Genomic DNA, 22,767 nt, shown 5'->3' on the forward strand with positions numbered 1-22,767 from the left:
ATTATTTTTATCATTCATGATTGAATGAATCCATATTAAAACTGAAATAGTGCTTTGATATTTATTATATATTTAGTCTTTTATATTTTTGCTGTTAGTATAAATATGTAACACCAATCAATATATTTGTTGTCAATCACTAATACATAAACAACAAATCAGTATTGTCTATTATCTTAATCAGTATAATATATCATACAAATCAGTAATAATCAATATATTTGACAATCATATATAGTTGGAGTTTTTTTAGTAGCATTTTGACATTGAGGTTAAATTGTTCTAATCTCTCTCTCTCTGTCTTTCTCTCTTGTAAATATCACATTCACAACTGATTTCAAAAATAATTGTTAAAATCCAATCAGATTTTCCATCAATAACAAAAAAAATAGTATATATAGATTTCCAGTAACAAACCAAAAACAATAAAAGAGAATTATGAGACATGACTAGTTTAAAATTGTATAAACAAATTTAATGTATTGTTAGTACTTTCTAAACTAAATTTATCATATCAGAGTAATTTAACTAATATAGTTCAATAATTTACTCTGCCACAAGTTTATTCCTCTTAACACATCTCCTCGCATCATGAGTATATGCCTTACACAATGAACATTGCCGACTTCTTTTTTTGGATTTATTCAAAGCTTTCTCTCTCAGGTCAATCAGTCTTTTGAAGTAGTTTCCTTTGTTCTTGCACACATTTGGCACGAGTACTGAAATGTCTTCGCTAGGCTGTTCCCCAACCATAGCAGCAATGTGATCTCTCTTACTAAATACATCACAACCACCTTGAACATCCAAATCCGTATTCAACTATTTTATAGTTTGATGCACAAAATCGAGCTTCTCAAACACCATTCCAGTCTTGCTAACAGCTTGACGAAAATCATACCAGATATTTCTCCATTTGAGAGAGGCTTATTGTATCTTTATGTAATCATTTGATACTGAAACTGAATTAGACATAGTCCCTGAATTATCAATTTTCATCCAATGATTTAGAGCAAGGCTCATAGGAAACTTTGTACCTCCTATTTATTTCAAACCACAAAAGGCATGTCTACAAAATATTCAACACATTATAAATTTTTTACATGAACAAACAGCATGATCCTTACTAACAGACACCTGCGTCAAAAAATTCAAATACTAAAGTTAAAAACTAAATTAAGAACTCATTAAAAATAAATATAAATCTTAAAAGACAACTAATTAAAGCCTGCAACAAAAATATATTTAAATAATTTTAATAGAATACAAGAATATTTAGGGCAACTAAAAGATATTTACAAACAGATAAAACCAAGCAATATTAAATTAACTTACCACCATTAATCATATAAGCACTTATTGTCATTTATAAAACATCAACCTTTTTAAAACCAGTAAAAAATGTCACCTTGAATAGTTTATCTTTAACTTTGACATACCTAATTTCCAAGTGTGTAACCCCATTTATCTCCTCACTCATTCGCTTTATTTGCATATCTAAACAAGAAGAAATTATTTCTTCCTGAACTTTATAAAATATAGCACGAGTGAACAAAGTTGCTGCATCATCTTTAATAAACCATGTTGATAATGTCTCCGGAATGCAAGTTTTTGACTCATGATCCAGCCTTTCAGTTTCATTCCTTTGCCGTTCCATTGCACTTTGGAAACGCAACCAAAATTCACATAGAGTATCTCCTTGCCTATGAAACTGACCAAAAAAGAAATTCTCACTCTCTGATCTTGATGTTGTCCTCATTAGACCAAACATAGGCTCATCTCTAAATAATGATGGAATCCAAGAAGATCTGATAGAATATATGTCTGAAATCCACTTATGCTCGTCTAATTTGAACTCTTTTAAAACTTTCGTCCACCCTCTCTCAAACTCATCAGTCTCTAAAATTGAAGACCATATGTAAGTCTTCATTTTCTCCATAAAATCTGTCTCTCATAAACGATTACCAAGCTGTAATTTTTTTCAAGAGAAACATACTATTAGTAATATAATAAATAGGTGACCATACAATTCTGCATATCCTATTATTCATAACCTGTAATGTCTAATACAATATAAAATAGTGGGTGATATATAGTATACAACATACTTCCCATACATCAGTTGATCCGTATCATGTATCTATCGGCAATACAGGATTCACAAATGAAAAAAATATGCTTTGCATTGCTATTCTCAAAGGCAGAGTACCATTAGACTGTATAACTCCATTTATCAGTGTATATTTTTCCCAAAAGATACCACATGAGTAAAGATGTGATATTTCTTAGAGAGAATTAGTGATTGCTTGTAAAATATTATAAATTACAACTTCACAAAAGTTGCTCCACTACAATATTAATACGGTAATTAACATTTAGTATCTAACTATGAAATAATGTAACAAAGATTAATAAAAAAAATAATCTTTACATGAACAATACCTTGATACGGAATTTTTGCATAATGTGCCACATGCATAGACGATGTTTACTAGCAATTAAACCATTTTTGTCAGAAAATGAATTATGTACAGTGACCTTCACAGCAGGACACTGGTCAGTAAGAATGACAACTGGATTTCTTCCCATAGCTTTGACAAAGTGATCACAAGCCCAAGTATAATCCTCAATATTCTCATGTGAGAAAAGGCAAGCAGAAAAAGTAACACACTTGTCATGTTTATCTACACCAGTGAAAGGGGCAAATATCATATTGTACCTGTATCATGAAAATCAATAGTAATTACTAACAAAATCACTAAATACTATAGAAAAGTTAACTAGTTATTCTATAAAATGTACACTTTTCTTACTTATTTGTATCAAAAGATACCGCGTCACCATAAAGCTCAAAATTTCGTCGACCAATTGTATCGGCCCAAAAAAGTTTCGTCAAGTGCCCATCAGAATCAACCTCATAAGCAAAATAAAAAGATTCCGAAGTTTCCTGAATGACTTTAAACTTGTCAATGATCATTTGCCCATCTCTTTCACCAACAAATGATTTAACATCCCTACTAAAATTTCTAAAATCATGTAAGTTGGCACCTACATTCCCAAAACCACCAGCCATTTTCGTCGCAAAATAAAACCTTTTACTGACACCAATATTCACTTTCGAAGCATCAAACCAAATAGTTGTAAGACTAATATTCATCTCCCTATTAGCCTTCAAAAACTGCCAACCAGTTTCTCTAGCTAATGGATGGTTGTGCATTTTAATAAAACTTTTAATAAAATACTTGTTATCACCCATGTACTTCAAGATCATTTTGGCTTTGCATCCATAACTTTGAGAAACTGTGCGTCTTTTCTTAAGAGCTTTCTTTTCATCATAATGATCGTTGAATCCTTCACAACTACAAACAAAATGTTTAAGTGTAATAGTCCGATCAACATCTTTCTTCTCTGCTGTCTTGCGAACCCCAAAACCACTCAACCAAGCATATTCTTTGTAAAAACAGTAACCTTTATTTAAATTGTCAAAGACCTGATTCTCGAATGGCACACTAATATCACCTACATAACTAGGCAAATAATACTTCATAACACCAGGTGAAATAATATAATCCGTAACAGAACTTTCACTAACTTCTGAACCTCCACTACTAATTAGACCAGAATTAATCCGAGACGAGTGGCCACAACTCGAACCTAAGCATAGAAACATATCCTTGATTAAAATAATTATAAATGGATTAAAAATGTATAAAAATTATAAATAACTAAAAAATAGGTGAAAAACTCAACTAAAACATATAATCCGTAACTGATTCATTAACACTTTAAACACTTTCATAAGAAACATTAATATAAACAGCTCAAATACTCAATCTAACTAATGAATATAACTTTCATCTAATTTAACTTTCGAATAAGTTCAACAAAAAGATAACTTTCATCATTTAAACAACTAGATCTAACTCAAGCATTGAAACAGTTAAACAATGAATCAGTAAAAATACTCAAATAAATACATAAAACAATGAATATAACTTTCATCTAATTCAACTTTCAAATCAGTTCAACATTAAAATATCTTCGAATTAAAGTATTAGATAGCAATATCAAGTATTCACAGAAAAAATCACTAAAACAGTTTAATAAAGCAAACAATCACTAAAAAAGTTAGAAACAATAATTGACTGAAAATTATATCGAATTAAAGTATTAAATAAAAAAAACACAAATTTAATCAACAAAAATAGTAACATAAATAAAACAATACATATTTACCTTGATTATTACTGATTTTCAACAAATCCGCTCTTATCATCTTTAAAAAGCTAATTAATGATCCAAGCGCATACGAATGAGACGAAGAAACAGAGATAGTATACAAGATAGCTTCGAGAGAGATTGTATCCAAATAGAGATTTGAGAGATAGAGATGTACGAAAGAGAGAGATAGATTGAGGAGAGAGAAACTGAAAACGGTTATGATATGATTAATACGCATATCTCTGTCTTTTTATTTTTTTAATAAAGGAAATGAACGGCTGTGATTAATGAGGGAGCTAATAGATCAATGGTGGAGGATTGGTTTTTAGTTTTTATTTTAAATTAGGTTTCTATTTGATCATTTGCCTATATTTATATATATTATTTATAAATATATTTATATATATAATATCTATTAGGGGTTGTTCAAATAGAAAGAACTTTAAAATTTAAACTAGAAACTAAGGTAATTAACTAATGACCCACCACTTTAAAACTCAACCCACTTCCAACCTCACCTACGCACAAGCGGTTTCCGTATGACCTTCTGTACTCTCCATTACAACTAATCAACCACCATCTCCAATCTACCACCCACCACCATGTTCGATCTATCTCCACCCGCCATCATTACATACCACTAAATTCTTCAATTTCTATAATCACCTACCTTCAATCATTATGTATATTATATAAATCAATAGCTTGTATAACAGAAAATGATGAAGATGATCAAAGTTGAAAATACAGGACAAAAGTGTTGGTGCTTGGGGTCTATTGAACAATTACTGTGAAATAGGGGGAGATTATATATTAACAAAATATAAAATTATTGAACAATCACCGATAACAACAATGAATTTCCAATAAAAAACACTGGATCTGAAATTTGAACATGATATATGAATACAAATACTAATACGTATGACTTCAATCATTAAAACGTACGACAACAATCACTGATTTATATCACACAAATCACCAATTTACATCATGAAAATCACCAAATGTTATAAACGAGAAAGATATATACAAACATATTTTTATGACATAATTCGATGAAAATCGTCAATCTTTTGGTCGGAGAAGTTAGTGATGATTTATTATAGTAAGCGTATAATTAATTTATTAAGACTGAGGGGGGGAGTGTTCCAATTGGTGCACTAGGATAAAGGTGTAGTATGAGATTAATGGTATATGATCGGGAAATAGATCGGACACCAAGGGAAAGGTGTGGTATAGTAGAAAAGTGTACGGGAGAAAGGCAGTAAATCACTAATTACGCTTACTAGAATCACTAAAATTTAGAAAGTTCTGAAATTATAGTAATTTCAGTTTAGTGATCCCGTGAAGTATAAATAGTGATCATCGTCGAAAATATAGCAAATATGGTATGCAAATTGATTGCTGGGAGATGGAGAAACATATAGTGAAGTAATATTTTAAAAAAAAGGTTTGCCGATTAATGGAAAAAACAAATTAAAAATGGATAGAAAATTATTTATAAATAGATATACGAGAGGGAGTAACATTTGGAATTTAATGGAGGAGAGAGAAGGGGTTGTATAAAATTTGTGAGGTAGAGATTCAATTCAAGCTGTAAAATTAGTGGTTATCAATGGTTTCTAGTTTTTAGAATAAGGTTTGTTTCTATTTGACCATTTCCCTTTACTCATATATATATATATATTACATTTTGTATAATTAAAATGATCTTTGCACATGTATGTATTAAATTCTTTAAATTAATAAAAATTTCAAAACTATAGATTTAAAATATTCAAATAATTTTATATAATGTAAATTATAATTTTACATGTATATAATATTTTTAAAAACTAATAAATTCTTGATAAATTATAAAAGTAGAATGAAAAGGAAAAATAATGAAACAAAATAGTACTTTGACATTCTATGGTTGAAAACTAGTTGACTTCATCTATAACAAGTTTATATTGCACAAAAGATGTGGATTTTTAATTAACAACCAATTCATATGACACAATTTAGTTTCTTAGTTAGCTGATCAAATTTGTTACCATTTAATAGTCTTTGGTAAACTAGTAACTCAACTAGTGTATAAAAAAGTTATGAAATAAAGTAGAAAGTGAAATTGTATCTTTTAGAAGACATGGATAATGGTGTTGAATTGGGGTAAATGTGGAGGGGAGCTTTGTTTTTGGGGAGGGTGTGTATTGGTGAAGGAGAGAGGTGGACGAGAATGACACATGTGACAATGTTTATTTGTAAACAAACCATAAAATTTCTATGCATACATAATCTTATTAGTTTTCTAAAATAAAAAAGGAACATTATACTAATTATAATTATTATATATAAATTAACTATGAATAAAATAGGTTAAAATTGAATAATATTTTTAAGGAAAAAAAATAATATACTAAATTATTGTAGAATAATGTGTCAGTTCAAAGAGAAGAAAATGTCTGTTTAAAAAAAAGAAAAAGAAGAACCCATCAAGAATCCTACATATAGACATTCCATCTAGAACTCAAGGTACACAAAGTGTATGTGGTAAAACTTACCACCATCATTAGCTACCTCGTCGTCTAGCATTTATTTTCCCTCATAATAATTTTGCATGTTGTTTAGGAAAAATCTTTATGAAAGAAGAGAAAAATTCCACCAATGCTAGATTATGAACATCTCTCCAACAGTGAAGGAACAAATGCCTTTTGTTTTACGATATGTGGATAAGTTCGGTGAGGTAATCAAATATTTTATAGGAGTGACACATGTTAGTGACACATCTGCTATATCTTTGAAACTTGCCGTTGAGAATGTTTTGACAAAACATGGTCTATCAATTTCAAAAGTTAGAGGACAAGGATATGACGGAGCTTCAAATATGCGAGAAGAGCTTAATGGATTGAAGACACTCATTTTGAAGGAAAATCCCAGCGCATGGTATGTTCATTATTTTGCTCACCAACTTCAACTAGTTGTGGTATCTATTGCAAAAGAGATTCAAGTCGTGAGTCAATTGTTTGACTATGTTTCCATGATTGTTAATATGGTTGATGCTTCTTATAAGAGAAAGGATGCTCTTAGACAAAAACAACATAATCAGATTGTTCAAAATTTGGAAAAGTCTGAAAAAACAACTGAAACGCGAATGCATCAAGAAACAAGTTTGGCTAGACCGGGTGAAACACATTGGGGATCACATTATAAAACCATAATTCGTATTTTGGCTATGTGGTCTACACTACTGAAAGTTCTTGGAGATGTATATAATGATGGTGTTCGTAAGAAATAACGTGGTACAGTTCTTGGCTTGGTTAACAAAATGGAGAGCTACAAATTTATATTTATAGCTCACTTGATGAGAGATATTTTGGGCTTGACCTTAGAGTTATCTTATTTTCTTCAACAGAAAAAATAAAATATTGTATCTTCAATTGGTTTGGTTGACACAACAAAACTACGATTACAAAAAATGAGAGATGATGGCTGGGATAATTTTTGGAAGCAGTTAAATCATTTTACTTGAAATATGATATTCGCATCATCAACATGGAAGACCGTGTTCCTAGTCACCTTCGAGCTCAAACTGCCCAACTTACCACCATTATTATTATGTTGACATTTTTTGTCGGTTATTATTTCATTCACTCTTGTATAAGTATTTTTATATATATAGTGACTTATTAATGTGCATATGATGTCTTGATCGTAGGAATTCATTTGATAAATTTATTCAGTCAAGGTTACTTCACTTTGATGAACTATATCTAGACCATTTCTATTCCTCAGATATAATGCAACTCAACGAGCAACTCAAGGTTTACATAATTAAAATGCGGCGAAAGAAACATTTTGCTAATCTCGATGGTATTGGAGTTCTCTCCAAAAAATGGTTAAGTTAGATTTTCATCGTGCATTTCATTTGGTGTATCGACTAATGGAGTTGGCTTTGGTCCTACCGGTTGCAACGACTAGTGTTGAAAGGACTTTTTTGGCTACGAAAATCATCAAAACTGATTTGCGTAACAAGATTGATGATGATTTTCTTAATGACTGCATGCTCTACTATATTCAGAAAGAAATATTTCTTCAAGCAGATACTGAAGTTATATTGGATCATTTTCAGAATATGAAAACCCGTAGAAATTTTTTGCCAGAAAAAAAATAGTGGCTCTTTTTATGAACATTGTAAAATTTAATTTCTATTAAATACTACTAGAAATTTTTTTAGTTATAATTATGTTGTGCCCCCACTTTAATATAATCCTGGCTTCGTCACTGCTTGTAGTATGAGCAACAGCAATCTTTATAGCTTTAAACCGTATGGAGAGAGGTCGTGGTCTAACATATTTAAGGAAAACCAAAATGCCTATATTTTTTATTTTTTCAGCAAAGCATCATTTCCATCAAACTCTCTTATTTTTTCAGCACCAGGGTCTTAATTAGGAGGTAGACAAATAGTATTAATTTAATAAAAACTAAACAAAAATGATGGCTTACCAACAAAGAGTTAACAATAAGTTCTATATGAACACTAACTTGTTAAAATCTTGAGTGTTTCAAACCATTTGGAGAGAGGGTCATCATGAAGCAATTTCAATGGTGGTACAAGGAGGGTGGACTTTTCCTCTTCTTTCATAAATATTTTTCCTAAAGAGCATGCACAATTATCATGAGGTAAAATAGATGCTAGATGACTAGGTAGCTAATAATGGTGGTAAGTTTTACCAAATACACTTTTTGTACCTTGAGTTGCACACCGGTCTATATGGGGTTCTTCTTTTTTTTTTTTAAACACACATTTTCTTCTTTTTCAACTCGACTTTATTCTACAATAAACATCTAGTTTTTTTCTAAAAAATTGTTGGGATTATAATAAAAAATTATATTAATTTATAAATTTGAGTGAATTAGGCAATTTTCAAAATATAAATTGTGCCATGACCCATGTGTCGGTATGTTCAACATCTAATTTCATATCTAAAAAATGTATAGAACTTATACTGAGATTTTATATAGAAAATTATATAGACGGTATATATAACTCAATATCTATTTAACAGCATTGAGAAATAAATATTTATATGTATATGTATGTGTGTATTTATGTGTTACTCTAATTTCTAATTATCATATCATAGATGTCCATACATCAAATTGAACAAATTAAAAATAGCAATTTATGAAACAATGTACAAAGTAAAAATATTATATGTAGATCATGAGCGCGTTAAATTTCACCAATTACAAAGTGAATATTTAATATTTAATAGAATTTACATTATCCATTTTAAGAAGATTTTTTTATAAAATATATTATATATGTATATATATAAATATTTATATATATATATATATATATTACGAAGAAAGTTCAGTGAAGACCTATTTTAATTGGAGACTTGGAGTCCTTAATCTTGACCATCCATCTTTACTTAATCTAACGGTCATAAATTATATTTCTTATAATTTTAAATTAATAATTATGAAGTCATATTAGTCTCTGTATATTGTTCTGCATGTACACCTGATTATACGTGTGAATAAAACCATCTGACAGTTACAAATAACGTGATTGTAGGATTGTAGAAACGAATGTTCTTGTGAAAGTTTGATAAATATATTTGTTAACATCGTAACATGTCCAATTCAAAGGCATATGTATTAGATGTTACTACAACTCACTGTTCACCAAATGAAACTACAATATCTTTGTTAAAATTCTAAACTCTAGTGCAAATATTTTTTTATATTCAGACCCCAGTACTAGTATGTTGCTATGAAACACATTTCTATTTTCCTTTTTTAACTCACATAATCAGCTTAACACAGTTTTGTGCTTTTATTTTTTTATAAGTTTTGCGCTTCTTCTTTTTGATAAGTTCTGCACTTCTATTTTGGTATTAGCAAAGCAGTCCAATTTAATGTCAACATCAACATTAATCGAAAAATATTTTTTGAAAATCGGAAAGAGTCGTAAACAAAGTTTTGCAATCTCCGACATCAATATTCATTGAAAAAATATACATTTTTTTAAAATTCAAAAAATTCTGTAAACAAAAGTTCTGCACTTCTTCTGATTTGTTCTTGGTGTAATGTTCTTTGAACTCCAACCTCTTTCTCCATATTTAGAACAAATTCCTCTTACTACCATTAGGAGTAGACATACCAACACCTTTATATATCCGTCGGTGCATGTAGTTATTTCTCACTCTCAATTTTTGCTCTCTTCCCTTTATCATACACAAACTTCTTTACCTACTGTCCTGAAAATTTAAATAAAATTAGGATATTAAAAATTAAATCAATTTGCATTCCACACAAACAACACACCAATCAATTGCACTACTAATAATCCAAATCTGGAAAAAAAATTGCAACATTTTTTTTCCTATATTCAAATAAAATAAAATAACCAAGTACGTTTCATGATCTTGATTATCAAAATTAAACTCACTAATTACTTTATATAAATCTCATTGAAATCACTTTGCTAAACATAAGTATATAAGTTGATCATATATCCATAAAATTGACGTGGATTAACCTGAAAAATTCGAAGAACAATTCAAATAAAAAGTGCAGTACATGAAGAAGGGTATTGTACTTGAATGTAAAAATTAAAGTAATCAGACATACTTAATTAAAAGTAGTGCAACTTGAACCTGACACAAAAAAGTATACTACTTGAACATGTTTTGATATCATACCTTTCCTCGTGATTGACAAAGTGCTGCAACTGCATTTTCACATATGTTCTCCTCCATCTCTCTCTCCATCTCCAAGAAAAGCTATGTATAATATTGATAAATAATTGTAACCGCACATATGTAATTTAGAATTACACGACTCTTCTACAAATATATTACGTAAATCAATTAATAACAAATGCAGGACACTACCCTTCAAAGTTACATTATTTACAAAATTAACATTACTTTTCATTTAATCTAGACCATAGGTTGATAATTGATCCTACGGTACCAGAGTAAGTCTCCAAGGTCTCCAAATATATTAGGTCTCCATAGATCCCATGTTATATTGAGTTTTTCAGTATATATATAAATATATAAATATTTTACTGTATATATATATTATTTATAAATATATTTATATATATAATATTTATAGGGCGCTGTTCAAATAGAAAGAATCTTAAAATCAAAACTAGAAACTAAGGAAATAACTAATGACACGGCACTTTAAAAGCCCAACCCACTTCCAACATCACCTACACACAAGCTGGTTGTGTACCACCTTCTTTACTCTCCATTACAACTAATCAACCACCATCTCCAATCTACCTCAACCCACCACCATGTGTGATCTATCTCCACCCGCCATCATTATATATCACTAAATTTTTCGATTTCTATAATCACCTACCTTCAATCATTATTTATATTATATAAATCAATAGCTTGTATATATTAGATAAAATGAATATGCAAATGACACAAGTAATTAGCTAACTTGGATACTCAACTCAAAGGCTGGTGGATGACTCTCTTAATTTGAAAAGAAATTACACAGTGATATTTAAACTATCAAGCTAAGTGTCACAGCTAAAAACCAGGAGCATACTCCCGTTAGTGCCACACGACTCTCCTACCCAAACTCAACTACCAGAGACCTATTCTTATGCAACTACGTACAGGTGTAGCTGACTTATTCTAATGCAAAATACAATTAATAAAATAATATGTTTAGATTAATATATAATCCAACATATTCCCCCTTAATCTAAACGTGTTTGAGGTTTTTAACTCCAAGCAACTCGCGCATCTTTTCGAACTTGGCAATGGACATTGGCTTCGTTAAAACGTCGGCTCTCTGCTCGTTGGTACTGATGTATTTGATAACAATTGAGCCCTTCTCTACGCACTCTCTAATAAAGTGATAACGCACGTCTATGTGCTTACTACGACCATGGAAAACAGGGTTCTTAGCCAGGTCAATGGCTGACCTGTTATCTATATAAATTGTTACAAGTCCAACTGGTGCATCTGCAATGTTGCTGAGAACTCTCTGTAGCCAGATTCCCTGACAAGCTGCTGCAGTGGCAGCCATAAACTCAGCTTCGCATGAAGATAGAGCTACGCACCGCTGCTTCTGTGACACCCATGTAATCAGCGACTCATCCAAGTAAAACGCCATGCCCCCCGTGCTCTTCCTATCATCTAAATTTCCTGCTAAATCACTATCTGAGAATCCTGACAGTAGATAATTTCCACGACCCTTCACATATGTTAACCCATATTCTAGTGTGCCTTTGACGTAACGCAGAATTCGTTTTGCAGCACTCATATGTAACGTCGTGGGTCTCTCCATATACCTGCTTACCACTCCAACTGCGTAGGCTATGTCCGGTCTGGTGTGAACCAAGTACCTCAGCCCTCCTACCATGCTCTTAAACTCTGTTGAGTCAACTGGACTGCCCTGTTCATCCTTGTGCAACTGAAACTTTGGGTCCATTGGGTACCTAACTGGACTACACTCAGTCATACCAGATTTTTCAAGAATTTTCTTTGCATAAGACATTTGCTTCAACTCAATAAAACCACTTCCCTGAGCTACTTCCAGGCCAAGATAGTATGACAATTTTCCGAGATCACTCATCTCGAATTCATTGTTCATCTGTTTCTTGAATTTTGTGATACTTGTTACGCTTGAACCGGTGATGAGCAAATCGTCGACATACACCCCGATTATAAGTGACTCATTTCCTTCACGCCTTGTATAAACAGCCTGCTCAAAAGGACACTTGACAAAGCCTAATTTTTCAAGACATTTATTCAATTTAGCATACCAAGCCCGTGGGGCTTGTCGTAAGCCATATAGCGCCTTGAACAATCTGTAAACCTTCCTTTCATGACCTTCTATCACATATCCCTCCGGTTGATTCACGTAGACTTCCTCTTGCAATTCTCCATTTAAAAACGCTGTTTTCACGTCAAGATGGTGAATTTCCCATGCATTCCTTGCAGCAAGTGCTATCAACAAACGCACTGTCTCTAATCTAGTAACCGGAGCAAAGACCTCCTCATAGTCGATGCCACACTTCTGCACATAACCTTTTGCGACTAAGCGGGCCTTGTGTTTTACAATGTCTCCGTTGGTATCCCTTTTAAGTTTGAAGACCCATTTTAAGTCTATGGCCCTTTTTCCTGGTGGTAATTCTGTCAGCTTCCACGTTCCATTTTTCTCGATGGCATCAAGTTCAGCCTTCATAGCACCTCGCCAAACCTTTTCTTTTACCGCTTGACTATACTTCACTGGTTCATCCATTTCCAGAAGTAACAGTTCATCAACAAGCTCCACTTCTTCCGTGCAGTTGTATATTTCATTGAGTCTCCTGAATTTTGTTGGCTCGCTGCTTTCACTGGACATTGTCTGTAGAGTTTGTGAGCCTGATTCAATCGAGACTGATCTGCTTGGCAAACCACTTTCTGTGCTCCCTTTTTCATGACTTTCACTGAGATCTGCAACTTCATTCTGCGAAACTGGTGTACTCGGCAAACCACTTTCTGTGCTCCCTGTTTCATGATTTTCACTGAGATCTGCAACTTCATTCCCCCCATCTCCTGAACCTATTTCGGCTTGATACCCAGTCACTGTAAACATGCTTCCTTGTTGCTGGCTTTCTTTTTCCTTTCCCTTCCACTGCCAACCTTTTGCCTCTTCAAAGATAACGTCCCTACTAACATGTATGGCCTTTGTGTTTGGATCGAACAATCTGTATGCTTTTGTCCCGGGTTCTCTTCCCAAATGAACAACCATTTTACTTCTGTCGTCTAATTTTTTTACGTGCACACTTGGCACTTTCATATGAGCAATGCACCCGAAAACCTTCAAGTACTCGATCTGTGGTTTCTTCTTCGACCATGCTTCGTATGGAGTTAATTCTGTTAAAGCTCTCATTGGCAACCTGTTTAGCAGAAACACAGCATGTCTGACTGCTTCACCCCAATCCATGAAGGCATATCTCGTTCTTTTAATAAGCTCCTGGCCATTGCCACCACGGTTCTATTGCGTCTCTCCACGACTCCGTTCTGCTGTGGGGAATAGGGAGCCGTGAAGTGCCTGGTTATTCCAACATTTTCACAGAACGCTGAGAATTCTTTAGAGCAAAATTCACCCCCTCTGTCCGTTCTCAGCACCTGTATCACCTCCTTTGACTCATTTTCGACCAATGCTTTGAATTTTTTGAACATACTCAAAGCCTCATCTTTTATCTTTATCATAAACACCCACATGGCACGGCTGAAATCATCAACCAGTAGCAAGAAGTATCTATTCCCAGCTGGAGTTGATGGCAATATTGGGCCACAAATATCTCCGTAAATCAGTTCCAAACGCTTTGTAGCAATGAACCCAGTTTTAGATGGGAATGGGCGTCGGGCTTGTTTTGACAATAAACATCCATGACAGCTTTCCTTTGGGTAAACAATGTTTGGCAAGCCATGTACCATTCCACTTCTGGACATAAGACCCATTGCCTGAAAGTTTACATGGCCTAGGCGTAGATGCCAGAGCCATGATTTTTCTTCTGTTTTTGACAACAAGCAAGCATTTCTGTTTTCCTCGATAACCAGTTTATACAAACGATTATGAGACTTCTTTACTTTTATAAATAACTTTCCATTCTCATCATATATCCACAAATATTCACCGCTTAAAATTACTTTGTTACCACTCTCAGATAATTGGCCCAAACTAATTATGTTATTACAAAGTGTAGGGATAAAGTATACCTCTTGCAGGGCTCGTTCCTCTCCATTCTTGCAAGTGAAGTGCACTGTCCCTTTTCCTTTTATATCAACTGTGGATCCGTCCCCGAACCGCACCTTGCCAGTTATTCCTTCGTCCAAGTCTCGAAACTTCGATCGTTGCCCGGACATATGATTACTCGCCCCGTTATCTAAGTACCAAACATTTGATTCTCCAGTTTGGCTGCCAATATTCGACTCCATCTTTGGGTTCACTCCACTTTCATTCAACAGAACCGTACCCTTTTCTTCGCTTCCACACTCCAGTACAAGAAGTGCAGGCTCATCATCTGTTGTCTGGGTCAGGTTCACCTCAGAATTTTGTTCTCTATTTCTCTTTGGTTTTCTGCACTCTACTGCATAGTGTCCGAAGGCATGACAGTTGTAACACCTCAATTTGTTTCTGTCACGTGGTCCATGTCCATAATCTCTACCACGATTCTCATTACTGGTTCGAGCCACTCCTTTGTTTGCCTTTTTCAGCCATTCCTCTCGTGACAACAGCAACTGTCCTTCACTGGCTTCTCGCTTTTCCCACTCCTCTTCAGTAAGTAATAGTTGTTGCCCTCCATTGGTCTCTGTCTGTCCCTTTAACCTCTCCTCGTGAGCCTTGAGTGAGCCCACGATTTCTTCCACAGACATAGTATCCAGATTTCCAAACTGTTCAATTGCTGAAACAATTTGCAGGAACTTTGTTGGCACTGCTCTCAGTAATTTCTTGACCACGTATGTTTCTTCAATTACTTCGCCTAGTGCTCGAATGTTCGTCACCACACCATTTAATCTCGCACAAAAGTCATCAAGTTGCTCTGTCTCCTTCATGGTCATTGACTCAAACTCAACTTTAAGAGTTTGAGCTTTTGCCTTCTTCACCTTATCAGCTCCTAAGCACATGGTTTTTATGGCATCCCAAGCTTCTCTCGCCGTTTTCTTCTCTGCAACAGATAACAATGTCTCCTCGGGAATTGCTTGATAAATTGCTGCCATTGCGATCTTGTCTATTCTCTCCTCTACTGCTGCATTTGGATCCTTCTGCTCGATTGCTCCCCACACGCCATGCGCTTGCATGAAAACTCTCATCTTTAGTGCCCATGTTGTGTAATTGGTTTTTGTGAGCATTGGGTAGGTTAGGCCAACTGTGTTTTCTTTTGTTTTGCTGGGTTCCATGGTTACTAATTTTGGCATATACTTGGGCATTCACCAGGGTTACTTACTGAAGCTCTGATACCAGATATTAGATAAAATGAATATGCAAATGACACAAGTAATTAGCTAACTTGGATACTCAACTCAAAGGCTGGTGGATTACTCTCTTAATTTGAAAAGAAATTACACAGTGATATTTCAACTATCAAGCTAAGTGTCACAGCTAAAAACCAGGAGCATACTCCCGTTAGTGCCACACGACTCTCCTACCCAAACTCAACTACCAGAGACCTATTCTTATGCAACTACGTACAGGTGTAGCTGACTTATTCTAATGCAAAATACAATTAATAAAATAATATGTTTAGATTAATATATAATCCAACCGTATAACACAAAATGATGAAGATGATCAAAGTTAAAAATACACAACAAGGGTGTTGGTGTTTGGGGTCTATTGAACGATTACTCTCAAATAAGGGGAGATTATATATTAACCAAATATAAAATTAATGAACAGTCACCGATATCAACCAGCAATTTCCAATAAAAAACACCAAATCTGAAATTTGAACATGATATATTAATATAAATACTAACAGTATGACTTCAATCACTAAAGCTTATGACAACAATAACTCATTTATATCACACAAATCACCAATTTATATTATAAAAATCACCAAATGTTTTATACGTAAAAGATATATACAAACATATTTTTATGACATAATTTGAGGAAAATGGTCAATCTTGTTGGTCGCAGAAGTTAGTGATGATTTATTATAGCCCTGCCTCAAATTTTAAGTGCCCTGTTCAAAATCAAAAAAAGTGCCCTACTAAATTTTTTTAAAAAAATTTACATAAAATAATAAAAAACTAAAGTTTATAAACAAAATATAATAATTAAAGTACAAAAAGTAATTTTATTACATAACAAATATTACTAAAAAACAGTTATTCATGTAATTTTTAATATGTTATACTATATTTTAGAAGTTAAATATTTATCTTAAAGAGATAAGTTATACATGTGACTTATGATATATTATTTTTATAAAAAAGTAAGATATAATATTGATAAACAAAAAAGATAGTCAAATAAAACTAATTTAAATATTTACTTGTAATTTAGATCTTCTAAACCCATTATTTAATTTATTTGATATAAAATTGACTTGTTTCATATAATATATACATTAAATATGGATATATTTAAGATGAATAATATACGTGAAATTTGAATCATTATTTAAATGACATAATAATGTATATATTGTCACCAATAGAAAATAAGTATATATAATTATATTAGTTAACTATAATTTTTTATTAAAAGTAGTAGTTTACCTCATCATACTAGAGAATTAATGGTGATTTACAATGCAATTTTCAATTTTAAATGATTTTTATATTTGTATTTTTAGAAGTAATATGATTTATTCAAGATAATAATTTAAAATTATTTAAATGTATAATATTTTCCAATTATTTTTCATTTACAAATTTTTAATATTAAAAAAAAAATTTACTAAACATTCTTAATCATATTTTAGTATACATATGTATACACACCTGTATATAGAAAAATGTGGCCTATCATATTTTAGGGCTTGTGGGGTGACACTGTTGGGTTTTTAATTTAAGCTTGTTATTTTATTTAATGTAAGTTTCTTTTTACACATGCACGTGCCTGTTACTGCTGCATGTCTAGAGATCAGCTTGTGGAATTAGTCTTCACGTAGTAGAGATTTTATAGGAGTCCAGAGAAATAATCGTGTGTTTCAGCCGTGTTAGGAGAATCAGTTGTGTCCCTGGTTTTTAGCCATTATCAGCTAAACCAATCTCTTATATTGTACTGTTCTTCTTTTGAAATAAAACAGACGCTTACTAGTGCATCTATCTTGTTTTCTCTCAGATAAAGAAACACTTATATATATATAAACTGGTATATACAGGTGCTATTTTTAACATTCTGGTATCAGAGCTAGCAACCTGTGAATGCCCAAATATATGCCAAGAATGACTACGATCGAGACAAGCAAAGTAAAGGAAGGTGCAGTCAGTTTGAGCTATCCCATGCTATCAAGAGGAAATTACACAGCATGGTCTTTAAAGATGAAAGTGTTTATGCAGGCACACGGTGTTTGGGATGCAGTGGAGCCAAAAGACGACACGGCGAAGGTCGAGGACAGAATGGACAAGATCGCACTCGCTGCGATATATCAAGCCATACCTGAGGACATTCTCTTGTCCGTTGCTGAAAAACAGACGGCTAAAGAAGCTTGGGATTCCATAAAAACCATGTGCCTGGGAGCAGAACGAGTAAAGAAAGCGAAGGTACAGACTCTAAAAACCGAGTTCGAGATGCTGAACATGAAAGACACGGAATCCCTAGATGATTTCTGCATGAAGCTACATGGCCTGGTGACGAATATACGAGCCCTAGGTGAAACTATTGAGGAGGAATATGTGGTGAAAAAATTGCTCAGAGCAGTACCCTCAAAGTTTCTACAAATAGCGTCCACCATTGAACAGTTTGGGAATCTGGAAACTATGACCGTCGAGGAGGCTGTTGGATCGCTTAAGGCACATGAAGAAAGAATACGTGGCCAAGTAGAGGTCAATGGAGGGCAGTTGCTGCTCACAGAAGAAGAATGGTTGAAAAGAGAAGGCGAGGAGAGCAAGTTATTGCTCACTAGAGAGGAATGGCTCAAGCGAGGGAGCAAGGGAGGATCAGAGTCTGGGCAACGTTTTAAAAATAACAATGACTATCGTGGAAGGGACAATAATCGACTGGTGCGAGATAAGAGCCGAGTCAGATGTTTTAACTGTCAACTACATGGACACTATGCAGCAGAGTGTCGCAAACCGCGACGTGACAGAGATCAAAAACAGGAGGTTAACATAGCCCAGATTCAAGATGATGAACCAGCTCTGTTGCTAACAGAGCGTGAAGAGGAAAATGCTAGTGTGATGTTGAATGAAGAAAGGATAGCCCCAAAGTTGAACACTGCTGAAAATGAAAAGGCAAAAGGTGACTCAAACTTGTGGTACTTAGACAATGGCGCAAGCAACCACATGACGGGTCAAAAATCAAAATTCAGAGAACTGGATGAGAAGATAACTGGACAAGTCAAATTTAGAGATGGTTCAACAGTTCATATCAAAGGGAAGGGAAACATAGTGCTGAACTGCAAGAACGGGGAGGAGCGTATTTTAAATGAGGTATATTATATCCCTACACTTCGTAGTAATATCATTAGCCTCGGTCAATTATCTGAATCTGGAAATGAGGTTGTTTTACGTGGTGACTATCTGTTTGTTCGAGACTTGAATGGAAATCTGCTTATGAAAGTAAGACGTTTTCACAATGGGCTCTATAAAATTATTATTGAGAACAGCAAATCTAAATGCATGTTGTCTAAGTCAGATGAGTCTTCGTGGCTTTGGCATTCGAGACTAGGACATGTTAATTTCAGGGCTATGAATCTGATGTCCACAAGTAAAATGGTATATGGCATGCCAAATGTGAATCATCCTAAAGAACCATGTACAGGCTGCCTAATGTCGAAGAAAACCAGGAACCCGTTTCCATCACAGTCGAACTATAGTACAAAAAGAGTCTTGGAATTGATATATGGTGACCTCTGTGGCCCGATAACACCAACAACTCCTGCAGGAAACAAGTACTTTTTTCTATTGGTGGATGATTTCAGCCGTGCCATGTGGGTTTTCATGTTAAAAACCAAAGACGAAGCCTTCGAGGTTTTTAAAAGATTCAGAGCACAAGTTGAAGATGGTATGGAAAAGAAAATAAAAACATTGAGAACTGATAGAGGAGGGGAGTTCATGTCCAAGCAATTCATGTCTTATTGTGAGGAAGCTGGAATCAACAGGCAATTCACGGCCCCTTTCTCTCCACAGCAGAATGGAATCGTGGAGCGGAGGAATAGAACTGTGGTAGAAATGGCTAGAAGCTTTTTGAAGGAGAAACGCTTACCCTCTATGTTCTGGGGTGAGGCAGTTCGTCATTCTGTGTATATCCTTAACAGATTGCCGACGAGAGCTGTGTCCGATATTACTCCATATGAAGCCTGGTCAGGTTACAAGCCACAGATCGGACATATCCGAGTTTTCGGCTGTGTTGCCCACATGAAGATTCCAAATGCATACACTAAAAAACTCGATGATCGTAGTAAGCCTGTAATTCATCTCGGCAAAGAGCCAGGTACAAAAGCATACAGGGTGTACGATCCAGTGGCAAACACAATCCATGTAAGTCGAGACTTGGTCTTTGAGGAATCTAAAATGTGGTCGTGGGAGAAACATAAGGAAGTGCAGATCACTCACCCTGAAATGTTTGTTGTTCAGAACATATCTGTGACAGAATCAGCCGAGAATACAAGCGAGGAGGAAACATTCACATCTCAAAGTGCGAGCTCAGACAATACAAATGAACATACAACAGAAACTGAAAACTCTCAATCATCTGAGACACTCTCTGATCTAGATTCCACCAGCAGCGAACCCAGAAACTACAGATCATTGACAGATATTTATGACAATACAGAAGAGATAGAGCTTGACGAAGAACTGTACCTCATGGGAGTGGATGAGCCTGTGTGCTATGAACAGGCAGCAAAAGAAACGGAGTGGAGGAAAGCTATGAAGAAAGAGATGGAGGCTGTTGAGAAAAATAAAACTTGGGAGTTGACAGAGTTACCTGCTGGACATAAGGCTATTGGTCTGAAGTGGATATTCAAATTGAAGAAGGATGCTAATGGAAGAATTGTGAAACACAAGGCTAGAATCGTGGCTAAAGGATATGTACAGAAACATGGGGTTGACTTCGAGGAAATCTTCGCACCTGTAACTCGACTTGAAACCGTCAGATTGCTTCTTGCTTTGGCTGCTAAAAATGGTTGGGAGGTGCACCATCTTGATGTAAAAACGGCATTCCTCAACGGGGAGATTCTTGAGGAAGTCTACGTCTCTCAACCGGAAGGGTTTAAGAAAGCGGGCCAGGAGCACTTAGTATACAAGCTGTTAAAAGCTTTGTATGGGCTACGACAAGCGCCCCGGGCATGGTATGCGAAATTAAACAAATGCCTTGAGGAACTGGGATTCATGAGATGTCCTGTTGAACATGCTGTTTACACCAAAAGGGAGGGAGATGAGTTTCTGATCGTGGGTGTATATGTGGATGACTTACTAGTGATGGGTACAAGTGTGTCAATCATTCAAGACTTCAAGGCAAAGATGAGCAGCAGATTCGAAATGAGTGATCTAGGGAGATTATCCTATTACTTAGGAATTGAAGTCGAGCAAGGTGCTGATTACATAGAATTGAAGCAAGCAGCGTACGCAAAAAAAAATCTAGAGAAAGCAGGATTGGCAGGCTGCAATCCAGTCAAATACCCGATGGATCCCAAGGAATCAATGTCAAAGGATGAGAACGGTAAGCCTGTGAATTCTACTCTGTTCAAAAGTATAGTAGGTGGGTTACGTTACCTTGTAAATACGAGGCCAGATATTGCTTTTTCGGTTGGGATGGTGAGTAGGTTTATGGAAAAGCCCACCACGATGCACATGAATGCAGCAAAGAGAATTCTGCGTTACATAAAGGGTACAATTGATTTTGGCCTGGTATACACAAAGGAAGGTGGAAACAATATTCTCACTGGTTATTCTGACAGCGATATGGGTGGTTTTGTTGTTGACAGAAGAAGTACTGGAGGCATGGTATTCTACCTGAATGAAAGTTTAGTGACCTGGGTATCTCAAAAACAACGGTGCATTGCTCTCTCATCCTGCGAGGCGGAGTTCATGGCAGCAACAGCGGCTGCGTGCCAAGCTATTTGGTTACGGAACCTGTTGAAACAAATAACTGGAGATTTTGTTAGTCCTGTGGTTATATACATAGACAACAAATCCGCGATCGATTTGGCCAAAAATCCAGTGTTTCATGGCCGTAGCAAACACATAGATATCCGCTATCATTTTATCCGTGAATGCATTGAAAGGGGTGAGATAATTGTCAAGCATGTCAGCACGGAGTTTCAGCGAGCAGATGTGTTAACGAAGAGCCTCACTACTGTTAAATTTGAGAGAATGCGGAAACTACTGGGAGTGAAGGAGTTAAGCAAACAAGCTTAAATTAGGAGGGTGATTGTTGGGTTTTTAATTTAAGCTTGTTATTTTATTTAATGTAAGTTTCTTTTTACACATGCACGTGCCTGTTACTGCTGCATGTCTAGAGATCAGCTTGTGGAATTAGTCTTCACGTAGTAGAGATTTTATAGGAGTCCAGAGAAATAATCGTGTGTTTCAGTCGTGTTAGGAGAATCAGTTGTGTCCCTGGTTTTTAGCCATTATCAGCTAAACCAATCTCTTATATTGTACTGTTCTTCTTTTGAAATAAAACAGACGCTTACTAGTGCATCTATCTTGTTTTCTCTCAGATAAAGAAACACTTATATATATATAAACTGGTATATACAGGTGCTATTTTTAACAGACACCACTTCCACACCCTCAGGCACCGCTCTGATTATATTTGGGGTAAAATTAATTTATTAAGTATGATGGGGTAGTGTTCCAATTGGTGTGGTACGATAAAGGTGTATTAGGAGATTAATGGTAT

The 22,767-nt window shown here is 34.6% G+C and overlaps 3 protein-coding genes across 3 annotated transcripts; 1 reads left to right on the top strand and 2 right to left on the bottom strand.

Annotated features, from left to right (window-relative positions):
• Positions 1 to 546: 546 nt before the first annotated feature.
• Positions 547 to 1,927, bottom strand: LOC141695804 (protein FAR1-RELATED SEQUENCE 5-like). Its single transcript, XM_074500016.1, has 3 exons — positions 1,406 to 1,927; positions 1,111 to 1,134; positions 547 to 819 (listed from the first exon to the last, which is right to left on the bottom strand). Exons 1-3 carry the CDS (start codon positions 1,925 to 1,927, stop codon positions 547 to 549), a joined length of 819 nt encoding a protein of 272 aa, XP_074356117.1.
• A 21-nt stretch (positions 1,928 to 1,948) lies between these two features.
• On the bottom strand, positions 1,949 to 6,795 carry LOC141695805 (protein FAR1-RELATED SEQUENCE 5-like). Its single transcript, XM_074500017.1, has 4 exons — positions 6,765 to 6,795; positions 2,811 to 3,651; positions 2,440 to 2,716; positions 1,949 to 1,966 (listed from the first exon to the last, which is right to left on the bottom strand). Exons 1-4 carry the CDS (start codon positions 6,793 to 6,795, stop codon positions 1,949 to 1,951), a joined length of 1,167 nt encoding a protein of 388 aa, XP_074356118.1.
• An 82-nt stretch (positions 6,796 to 6,877) lies between these two features.
• On the top strand, positions 6,878 to 7,498 carry LOC141695806 (uncharacterized). Its single transcript, XM_074500018.1, has one exon. It carries the CDS (start codon positions 6,878 to 6,880, stop codon positions 7,496 to 7,498), a length of 621 nt encoding a protein of 206 aa, XP_074356119.1.
• The last annotated feature ends 15,269 nt before the right edge of the window (positions 7,499 to 22,767 follow it).

This window comes from Apium graveolens, chromosome 11 (assembly GCF_009905375.1).
Source record: "Apium graveolens cultivar Ventura chromosome 11, ASM990537v1, whole genome shotgun sequence".
NCBI lineage: Eukaryota > Viridiplantae > Streptophyta > Magnoliopsida > Apiales > Apiaceae > Apium > Apium graveolens.

What these genes read in the sequence shown, in the direction of transcription:
- LOC141695804 (XM_074500016.1), bottom strand. Translation starts at nt 1,927, where the DNA reads ATGAAGACTTACATATGGTCTTCAATTTTAGAGACTGATGAGTTTGAG. An exon ending in TTAAAGATAAACTATTCAAG is followed by an intron (nt 1,135 to 1,405) that starts GTGACATTTTTT and finishes TTTTTGACGCAG; the next exon opens with GTGTCTGTTAGTAAGGATCA. An exon ending in CTGTTAGTAAGGATCATGCT is followed by an intron (nt 820 to 1,110) that starts GTTTGTTCATGT and finishes ACTATAAAATAG; the next exon opens with TTGAATACGGATTTGGATGT.
- LOC141695805 (XM_074500017.1), bottom strand. Translation starts at nt 6,795, where the DNA reads ATGCTAGACGACGAGGTAGCTAATGATGGTG. An exon ending in CGAGGTAGCTAATGATGGTG is followed by an intron (nt 3,652 to 6,764) that starts GTAAGTTTTACC and finishes TTCTATGCTTAG; the next exon opens with GTTCGAGTTGTGGCCACTCG. An exon ending in GTATCTTTTGATACAAATAA is followed by an intron (nt 2,717 to 2,810) that starts GTAAGAAAAGTG and finishes TTCATGATACAG; the next exon opens with GTACAATATGATATTTGCCC.
- LOC141695806 (XM_074500018.1), top strand. Translation starts at nt 6,878, where the DNA reads ATGAACATCTCTCCAACAGTGAAGGAACAAATGCCTTTTGTTTTACGA.